This window comes from Alosa pseudoharengus, unplaced genomic scaffold (assembly GCF_046254945.1).
Source record: "Alosa pseudoharengus isolate Yale_2024_CS ecotype anadromous, Long Island Sound unplaced genomic scaffold, YU_APseudo_1.1 YU_APseudo_1.1_scf_3, whole genome shotgun sequence".
Lineage (NCBI taxonomy): Eukaryota > Metazoa > Chordata > Actinopteri > Clupeiformes > Clupeidae > Alosa > Alosa pseudoharengus.
This window is the reverse complement of record NW_027468718.1, coordinates 2,960,272-2,970,790: the sequence shown is the minus strand read 5'-3', so window position 1 is coordinate 2,970,790 and position 10,519 is coordinate 2,960,272. Positions and strand designations below refer to the sequence as shown.

The 10,519-nt window shown below is 46.8% G+C and overlaps 1 protein-coding gene across 2 annotated transcripts in view; it reads right to left on the bottom strand.

Moving 5' to 3' along the window:
* Positions 1 to 1,014: 1,014 nt before the first annotated feature.
* Positions 1,015 to 10,519, bottom strand: part of LOC143100039 (arginine and glutamate-rich protein 1-A-like) — a 32,750-nt gene continuing 23,245 nt past the window's right edge. The window contains exons 3-4 of one of the 2 annotated variants that reach the window (XM_076262965.1): positions 7,215 to 7,298; positions 1,015 to 2,656 (exon numbers count right to left, since the gene is read on the bottom strand). In XM_076262965.1, the coding sequence (XP_076119080.1) occupies positions 2,492 to 2,656; positions 7,215 to 7,298 (249 nt within the window). In that variant the 3' untranslated portion in view covers positions 1,015 to 2,491. Of the gene's footprint in view, positions 2,657 to 7,214 lie in introns of both variants that reach the window. The other variant, XR_012981808.1, reaches the window with a different exon arrangement.

The following is a 10,519-nucleotide window of genomic DNA, read 5'->3' as shown; positions in this document are numbered from 1 at the left end:
TTTGGCCATATACAGAGGCAGACAGAGTACACAGCTTCATTACTTGAGTAAAAGTACAGATACCCTTTGCAAAATTTTACTCAAGTAGCCTACAAGTAAAAGTACAACAGTCAGATGTCTACTTAAGTAAAAGTACTGAAGTACTTGTTTTTAAAAAATACTTGAGTTCACGAGTACAAGAGTTGCTACATTTTCTAAATATTGCATTACTACTGCCACAGTGCTTACATTTATGTACAGAAACGTCCTACATGGAGTTATGAAAATGTTAATACCTTGGAGAATGTAAAAGGAATTGGAAGTAAAATCAAGTCATTTTCATCTTTTACCATGTTGCCAGGGATGGGCAGTATTTCTAATACATGTATTTAAAATACGTATTTCAAATACAAAATACTATTTTGTAATTGAAACGCTTGAAGCGAAAACTATCATTATTGTTCAGAAATTTTAAATAGTCTGGCGAGGTGGGGCCACAGGTTGGCACCTTCCCGGGATGGACCTGCTAGGGTTTCGTCTCTTATCTAAATCTGACCATGGAGTTGACTTTGAAAGCTGAAGGTGATTGCTGATAGGCTGTCACAATCAGTGGCGCCTGCACAATCCAATCACGTTTGAGAGGGAAACAACAAATTGAGGGTTTCCGAGATTTTTTTTTTCCTTTTTTTATTTTTTAGAAGTAGTAACGGGTACTCACGATTATGGATAGAAATGTAGTGGAGTAAAGAGTACAATATTTGCCTCTCAAATGTACTCGTAAAATGTAAATCCCAAAAATTATACTCCCCAAAAATGATACTCGAAAAGATAGTAAAGAAAGTAAAGTACAGATTACAGAAAGTAAAGTACAGATCCCTCAAAATTGTACTCAAGTAAATGTACTCCGTTACTGTCCGGCTCTGGCCATATAGTATAAGACCACGTCCCGTTCAGTTAAACCCCACCCACTCCAACACAAGCCCATCCTGATTCATTTCAAGGAAGTGAAGGAGACAGATTCACAACTCAAACATGTTAAATGACTTGAAAGGGATTTATTGATGAACAGCTCATGACCATTTTACAGGGCAACAATTTACAACAAGTCCAGACCATTCCCCTCTAGAACCTATTCTTACTTGGACACACACACACACCAAACGCATTCAATCACACAAACCTATCATTGCTGCAACCAACATGCTAAACAGTCTTACCTGAAAATCCGTTATTGTTTAAGACCAAAGTACCACATAAGCTACTGCTCACACACACATGCACGCTCGCTCACACTCTCTCACACACACGCTCACTCTCACACACTTGCACACACTTGCACACACACACACACTTGCACACACACACGCACGCACACACAGGTGTCAGTGATTGAGATCAGTAAAGGAGGTCTAGGCTAAAGCTGAGTAGAAAAGGAAGGACTTGCTGCATTTCCTCTACTTGTGCTGAACATTAACTTCACTTTTCAACAGATAACCCACAACCACATGTCCACTCATTCATTCATTAGCACACGCACGCACACACGCACGCACGCACGCACGCACGCACGCACACACCCTCTTTCTCACTTCACTATTAGGACTCAAGCTGAAAAAAGTACAGGTTGATAAGGTGAATCACATCAAGACATCATGTGTGGTTTGAATCTGTGTGTGTGTGTGTGTGCGCATGCGTGTGTGTGTCTGAGGGAGTGTGTAGAGGTGTGTGTGTAGAGGTGTGTGTGTGGGGGGGGGGGAGGCCTCAGAGTTCCAGATGAAGTTGGGTGGAGGCCTTGTGCTCCCTGGTCTCTCCAGGTCCGTCGGCATGGTGCGTGAAGGGGGGTTCTCTCTCTCACACACACACACACACACACACACACACACACTCCTGTTCTGTCTCTCCGCTCCTCTCCTCTTTAGGGTTCCTTGGGGCAGCCTCTGGGGTCCAGTCTGGGTCACCCCCGTCAGTGGACACACACACACACACACACACACACACACACACACACACACACACACACACACACACACACACACACACACACACACACACACACACACACACCTCCCTCCCTCCCTCCCTCCCAGACGAAGAGTAGATGGAGACGGCACCTAGTCTCTCTCCATCATCTCCTCCCTCTCTTTGTCCGCGCTCCTCCATCATCTCCTCCCTCTCTTTGTCCGCGCTCCTCCATCATCTCCTCCGGGCAGGAGGAGGACTCTTCAGCAGGAGGTGCGCGTGCCATTCAGGAGGAGGCCGAGAGGAGGGGAGGGGGGGATAGAGAGAAAAGCAGAGGAGAGAGAGAACAGAGGGAGGGAGGGGGTTTAGAGTCAGAGGGGACGGCAGCGGGAGATGGAGATGGATGCGCGCGTGGGGAGGTGTGTGTGTGTGTGTGTGTGGGGAGGTGTGTGTGGCATTCGGTGGCCTTGAGGGAGAAGGAGAGTTTGGGGCGGCTCTTGCCCAGGATCCCGGGAGGAGGGAGGTGGTGCGAGGGAGGGGAGGAGGAGGGAGGTCATTCGGTGGCCTTGAGGGAGAAGGAGAGTTTGGGGCGGCTCTTGCCCTTGCCCAGGATCATCTTCTGCTCCTCCTTCTGCTGCCGCTGCCGCTCCTGCTCTAGCTTCACTCGCTCCACGTGGATCTTACTCTGCTCCTCCACGATACGGAGCTGCTCCTCCGCCTGCACACACACACACACACACGTACGCACACGCACGCACACACACACACACGCATGCATGTACACACACACACACGCACGCACACACGCACGCACACACACACACACACGCATGCACGTACACACACACACACACACGTACGTACACACACGCACGCACACACACACACACGTACGTACGCACACGCACGCACACACACACACACACGCATGCACGTACACACACACACGTACATACACACACGCACGCACACACACACACACGCATGCACGTACACACACACACACGCATACACACACGTACGTACACACACACACACGCACGCACACACGTACGTACACACACACATACGTACACACACACATACGTACACACAAAAAACACAATACACAGTTAAACAGAGCACCGGCCACAGAGTCAAAAAATACTTTCCCATAAAGCACTGATACAACCCAACCATAAACGTAACATTCTGATTAGTGATGGCCCGATACCGATACTGGCATCGGGCTGATACTGGGCCCATATACTCGTGAAAATTCCCAATACCACCCACCGATACTTAGTTTCCCCTAAATCACTGTAGCCGCTACGCTTTCATGAAGCCTACTCGCCACACTTATTTCAGTCTTGCACTTGAAAAACATACAACTAGCTAGATTCATGTATCTGCGTTGAATACCCTCGCACGTATACAACAAGCCAGATTCATGTATCTGCGTTGAATACCCTCGCACGTATACAACAAGCCAGATTCATGTATCTGCGTTGAATACCCTCGCACGTATACAACAAGCCAGATTCAAGTATCTGCGTTGAATACCTCGCACGTATACAACAAGCCAGATTCATGTATCTGCGTTGAATACCTCGCACGTATACAACAAGCCAGATTCATGTATCTGCGTTGAATACCCTCGCACGTATACAGCTAGCTAGATTCATGTATCTGCGTTGAAAACATACAGCTAGCTAGATTCATGCATCTGCGTTGAATCTATGTAGCTAATACCCTCGCACGTGTGGTTTTCTGTTTAAAACTATAGCTCAGCTAATGCCCTCGCACGTGTGGTTTTCTGTTTAAAACTATAGCTCAGCTAATGCCCTCGCACGTATGTGGTTTTCTGTATAAACTATAGCTCAGCTAATGCCCTCGCACGTATGTGGTTTTCTGTATAAACTATAGCTCAGCTAATGCCCTCGCACGTATGTGGTTTTCTGTATAAACTATAGCTCAGCTAATGCCGTCGCACGTGTGGTTTTCTGTATAAACTATAGCTCAGCTAATGCCGTCGCACGTGTGGTTTTCTGTATAAACTATAGCTCCGCTAATGCCGTCGCACGTGTGGTTTTCTGTATAAACTATAGCTCAGCTAATGCCCTCGCACGCATGTGGTTTTCTGTATAAACTATAGCTCAGCTAATGCCGTCGCACGTGTGGTTTTCTGTATAAACTATAGCTCAGCTAATGCCCTCGCACGTATGTGGTTTTCTGTATAAACTATAGCTCAGCTAATGCCCTCGCACGTATGTGGTTTTCTGTATAAACTATAGCTCAGCTAATGCCGTCGCACGTGTGGTTTTCTGTATAAACTATAGCTCAGCTAATGCCCTCGCACGTATGTGGTTTTCTGTATAAACTATAGCTCAGCTAATGCCGTCGCACGTGTGGTTTTCTGTATAAACTATAGCTCCGCTAGGTTATGCATGTAGCACTTACGCACTTAGTTGAGTGTAGCATAGTTGTTGTTGTGCGTCGCTGGTGTGTTAGCTCTGTACTTTGTGCTAATTGGGGATAAGTAGCCTAGCATACAAAAAACTCTGGAGTTTCTTTGTTTATTTTTGGTTTGAAATAGCCTGCTATTATATATTTTATTTGATACTCATTATTTCTATTTGTTTTAGGCTTATTGTAACAATTAGAGCAGAGAAGAAAATTCATTGCAATTTTATACTAGTTATTTTGTGGTAGAAATATCGGTATCCGTACTTGGTACACAATTGCAAATACGTTCTCGTATCAGTTTGAAATAAAATAATAATGTAATAAAATGTCTTTTACAGTTAAGGCAACATAATGTAGACCGTTTGTGTAACTTAGGAATGAGATAGAACCTTTTTTGGTTTATTATGGTTTGGATCTCCAGTGGGATCTACCCTTACTGAATCCTTTGGGATCTCCCCTTACTGAATAGAATCCTTTGGGATCTCCAGTGGGATCTCCCCTTACTGAATAGAATCCTTTGGGATCTCCAGTGGGATCTCCCCTTACTGAATAGAATCCTTTGGGATCTCCAGTGGGATCTATCCTTACTGGATCCTTCTGGAGGTACAGCAAACAAACACTTCTTTCTTGTCAGCAAAGGTTTTAAATGCCGCCAGACCAAATGGGCAAAGCCGCCATACGACTATGGAGGCTAATCTTCGATCAATTAGCAAGAACACTTGAGACCATGCAGCTTCGCTGCTTGGCCCCATAAGGACACACAATGGGCATCTATGTAGCTTCGCTGCTTGGCCCCATAAGGACACACAGTCTACGTAGCTCACTGCTATTGGCGGCATGCTACCAAAATTGGCCAAGTTATAACAATATTCTGAAATTATGACATTATTAGGTTTTGAAACCAACATTTTAAGATATTACATTATCAGGTTTTATTGAGTTTCTAGTTTTGATGAAGTTAGAGATTTTTATTTAATTATTGAGAAATTATCATATCTGTAAATTAATAAAATATTTAAACTAACACACACCACACAGATTGAAAAAAGTTTAGATTGGCAGGTGCCATGGTAACAGATATAACATCTGTTACAGTGATCACACAGCTGGCATGGAGATATAATATCTGTTTTTTACCATCCCACTCAGCGCCAAAATAATGCCACCCCCTGTCTGCCATGTTTACTACCAGCCCAAACAGTGCCCACCCAATGCCCAAACAGTGCCCACCCAATGCCCAAATAATGCCCACCCAATGCCCAAATAATGCCACCCCCTGTCTGCCATGTTTACTACCAGCCCACTCAGCCCAAACAGTGCCCACCCAATGCCCAAATAATGCCAACCCAAAACAAACAGGCCCTTACAATAACAAACATACTCTACATACACAAACTAAAGGAAAGAAAATACAGTCAGGCTGCAACGCTCTCTCTCAGTCTGTACACACACACACAGATAACGATCACTATTTTTCTAATAGCCTCTGAGAACCTACATCAGTTTAGGTCACACACACACACACACACACACACATCCCTCAGTCTGAGAACCTCCATTGGGGTAGGTCTCACACAAACCCACCCACAGACACACATAGAATCATTCATGCATTTTCACATTAATGTGCAGTATGTGTATGTGTGTCATCTACTTTGATAAGGAATAAACACCCTCCCTCTATTCGATTAGCAGGCACCCTCCCTATTTTTAAGTCTAGACTTAAAACATATCTCTTTAGTGCCTCCCATAGTTAGGTATGGTGCAGAGTGGAACTTCAACCACCTCAGGGTTTTTTGGAATGGACCACCCTGCTGAGTCCTCGTGTGACTGGTACCCCAGTCATGCGTGCGACGGTGGTCACTGACCATACCTGCGCTGGTGTTGACTACCCCTCACCATGCCTTAGTTATGCTGCTATAGCATAGCGCTGTCACCATGCCTTAGTTATGCTGCTATAGCATAGCGCTGTCACCATGCCTTAGTTATGCTGCTATAGCATAGCGCTGGTCACCATGCCTTAGTTATGCTGCTATAGCATAGTGCTGTCACCATGCCTTAGTTATGCTGCTATAGCATAGCGCTGTCACCATGCTTTAGTTATGCTGTGTGCAGTGCTGTCATGGACTTTTTCATGTGTCACGCCTACAACCCCCCCCCCTCCTCTCTCTCTGCCTATTCTCACTATGGTATAACACTACATAGTACCATTGATATACTTATTGATATTAACCATTTTGATTTATAGTAATACTAACCCACTCTCTCTCTCTTCCCCCTTACCTCACTTGTGAGGTAAACCATTACTAGTCATCAGCCATCCTTGTGTTTGGCCCTCATCTCACCTGAAGTCCCATCCCGTCCCGTCCCATCTCCAATTCTAGGGAGTTTTTCCTCGCCCCTGTTTCCCATGGGCCTTCTCTGATTATTTAACACTCTGTAAAGCGCCATGAGACATGTGCAATGTTTTGGTGCTCTAGAAGTGATATTAAATTGGTAAGAGGTTCTGAGAGGGAGGGTGTGCGTGCTGTTGATTACTATTAAAGACTGTATTTGGTACATTGGGTACACATCTGTATTGAATGTAACGTCCTGGAACTAAACCGGTCAGTAAGAATATACTGTACCTTTATACCCAAACTTGGATGCAACTGTACACACACACACACACTCCTAAATCATGTTCTTTGTTTTGTACATAAATGGGTTTGTCACAGGTGTGTGTGTCACAGTGTGTGTTCACAGGTGTGTGTGTGTCACAGGTGTGTGTGTGTGTGTCACAGGTGTGGTGTGGTGTGTGTGTGTGTCACAGGTGTGTGCGTGGTACTTACCAGTTTGGCTTGAGCTTCAGCCATCTTGCGATTGTTCTCTTCTAGAATTTTCTCCAGTTCTGCTCGCTTGGCCTTCTCTTCCTCCTAAAGGGCGAGAGAGATCAACGTCAGCGCATGCAGACACCACCCTCTCTCTCTTTCTCTCTCACACACACACACACCTTCTCTTCAGTCATGGAGCAACCCATTCTAGAGACTCACTCGCACGCGCATACACACTCACACACACACACACACACACAACAGCATTGTCCAGTAATTCACCAACACATACTTCTTTTGTCAAATGGAATGCATACTTCAGTCCAAGACCCCGCCCACTGTACATTCTAACCAATCACACACCAGGCATCCTGGTACAGAACACTCTCATTCTGTTGTTTTTATATTATTTTTTAATTAAATTTGAAACAGGCAATCAGAAAGGACTCACTCCGTATTTTAGACAGGCAATCAGAAAGGACTCATATAGGGTCCTTCCTGCACAGGACCCCTGGGCAGAAACAGCTCAGACTGCTGAATGGCTGGCTGACAGAGAAAGTTTAGAGTTGTGGCTCACCGCGTGTATACCTACGGTTCTCTCTCTCTTTCTCTCTCTCTCTCTCTCTCCGCACATCCTGACGCACTTGTACGTTACCTACCGGGGACAGCTTACACTCTCCCTCCAGCCAGTGTGTGTGTGTGTGTGTGTGAGCGTGTGCACTCTGTCCATGGCAGCGCAGTCACCATTGTGTGTGTGTGTGTGTGTGTGTGTCCATGTGCGGGTGGGTGGGTGGCTGCGCACTAGCCGTCCTGGCCAGCAGTGTGTGTATAAGTTTCTGTGTGTGTGTGTGTGTGTGTGTGTGTGTATCCTCAGGTTCTGCAGAGTCTAGCTGGGGGCGGTTCAAGGCGCTGGCAGTTCAAGTGTCTCAGGTGCGGAAGCCTCCAGAGTCCAGCAGATCAAACTTAACCGTGTGTGTGTGAGTGTGTGTGAGTGTGATATACCTGAGGAAAAGCAAGCGGTAAGTGAGTGGTACATACATACAGATCAGATCAGATCAGAGCGGATCAGATCTCAGATCAGACCTAGAGTGTCACAGCAGTGCAGTGCTGTGCTGTGCTGTGATGGGGCAGTGTAAAGTCCTGCTGTCTCCTAGGGGGGGTGTGTAGAGATGCAGGGGGAAGTCATATTAATCAGCAAACACAAACAACGTTAACACACCAACAAACAAACAAACAAAACGCAGCCATGGCAGGCCGCCATACATCTCATAGTGGAGGGGAGGGGGGGGGGAGAGGAGGAGAGAGAGAGAGAGAGAGAGAAAGAGAGGAGACAGAGAGGGAGAGGAGTAGGGAGAGGAGAGAAAGAGGAGGAGAGAGGAGAGGAGAGAGAGAGAGAGAGAGAGAGAGGAGAAAGAGAGAGGAGGAAAGAGGAGGAGAGAGAGAGAGAGGAGAGAGAGAGAGAGAGAGGGAGAGAGGGAGTCTAGTCTGGCCACCAGAAGCCTACTGCTTTAGTGTGTGTGTGTGATAGGCTTAGGTTCCCTCTCAGCTCCGCGTGTGTGTGTGTGTGTGTGTGTGTGTGTGTGTGTGTGTGTGTGTGTGTGTGTGTGTGTGTGTGCGCGAGAGAACCCTAAGCCCTAAAGCTGTGCTGTCTGAGGGGGATCCTGGAGGGTGCAGAGAGGCGCTGAAGAGGCACATAGTTCACCCCGTTACTGCCAGCCCACTGCACGGTGTGTGTGTGTGTGTGTGTGTGTGTGTGTGTGTGTGTGTGTGTGTGTGTGTGTGTGTGTGTGTGTGTGTGTGTGTGCTGGTGCTGCTGACATACAGACAGCTGCCCTCTCTTTCACTCGTCCAATGAGAAGTCAGCTCTAGTTCATCTCAGCCAATCAACGCTCGATAGGCTGATGTGCTTTCAACTGTCGGGTAGGTGGGGTAAAGGTGTGTGTGTGTGTGTGTGTGTGTGTGTGTGTGTGTGTGTGGTGTGTGTGCGCTCATTTAGCCACCAGCATTTTTACTTTGTGCAAGCCAGGGCCAATTAAAGAGAGAAAGAGGAGAGAGAGAATAGAGAAAAAGAGAAAAGAGAGAAGAGAGGAAGAGAGAAAAGAGGATGAGCAAGGAGAAAGATGAAAGGAGAGGAGGAGAAAGAGGAGGAGAAGAGGAGGAGAAAGAGGAGGAAGAGAAGAGGAGGAGAAAGAGAGAAGAGGAGGAGAAAGAGAGGAGGACGAGAAGAGGAGGAAGAGGAGGAGAAGAGGAGGAGAAAGAGAGGAGTGAGGAGAAGGAGAGGAGAAGAGGAGAAAGAGAGAAGAGGAGAAAGAGGAGGAGAAGAGGAGGAGAAAGAGAGGAGTGAGGAGAAGGAGAGGAGAAGAGGAGAAAGAGAGAAGAGGAGAAAGAGGAGGAGAAGAGGAGGAGAAAGAGAGGAGTGAGGAGAAGGAGAGGAGAAGAGGAGAAAGAGAGAAGAGGAGAAAGAGGAGGAGAAAGAGAGGAGTGAGGAGAAGGAGAGGAGAAGAGGAGAAAGAGAGAAGAGGAGAAAGAGGAGGAGAAAGAGAGGAGTGAGGAGAAGGAGAGGAGAAGAGGAGAAAGAGGAGGAGAAGAGGAGGAGAAAGAGAGGAGTGAGGAGAAGGAGAGGAGAAGAGGAGAAAGAGGAGGAGAAGAGGAGGAGAAAGAGAGGAGTGAGGAGAAGGAGAGGAGAAGAGGAGAAAGAGGAGGAGAAGAGGAGGAGAAAGAGAGGAGTGAGGAGAAGGAGAGGAGAAGAGGAGAAAGAGGAGGAGAAGAGGAGGAGAAAGAGAGGAGTGAGGAGAAGGAGAGGAGAAGAGGAGAAAGAGAGAAGAGGAGAAAGAGGAGGAGAAGAGGAGGAGAAAGAGAGGAGTGAGGAGAAGGAGAGGAGAAGAGGAGAAAGAGAGAAGAGGAGAAAGAGAGGAGAAGAGGAGGAAAAAGAGAGGATGAGAAGAGGTGAAAGAGAGGAGGAGTGTGGGGGAGAGAGCGCTGAAAGAAAGGAGTCATCAATATCCCACCAGGACATACAGGGCCCCTCCAACAGGCCTATGGGAGGCTGAATCAGTGTGTGTGTGTGTGTGTGTGTGTGTGTGTGAGTGCATATGTCTGTGTGTATTATGTGTTTATGTCCTCAACTGATTACTGAAAGGTTAACTGATTCTCAGAGACACACACATTGTGCAACATCACTGACACATTTTGAAGCCTTGTGTCCATGCACCCTGTCCTTATGATGGCGTGAGCGCTACACTCCCAATGGACTAGTCCACTATGCTCCTCTCCTTACACTCCCAATGGACTAGTCCACTATGCTCCTCTCCTTACACTCCCAA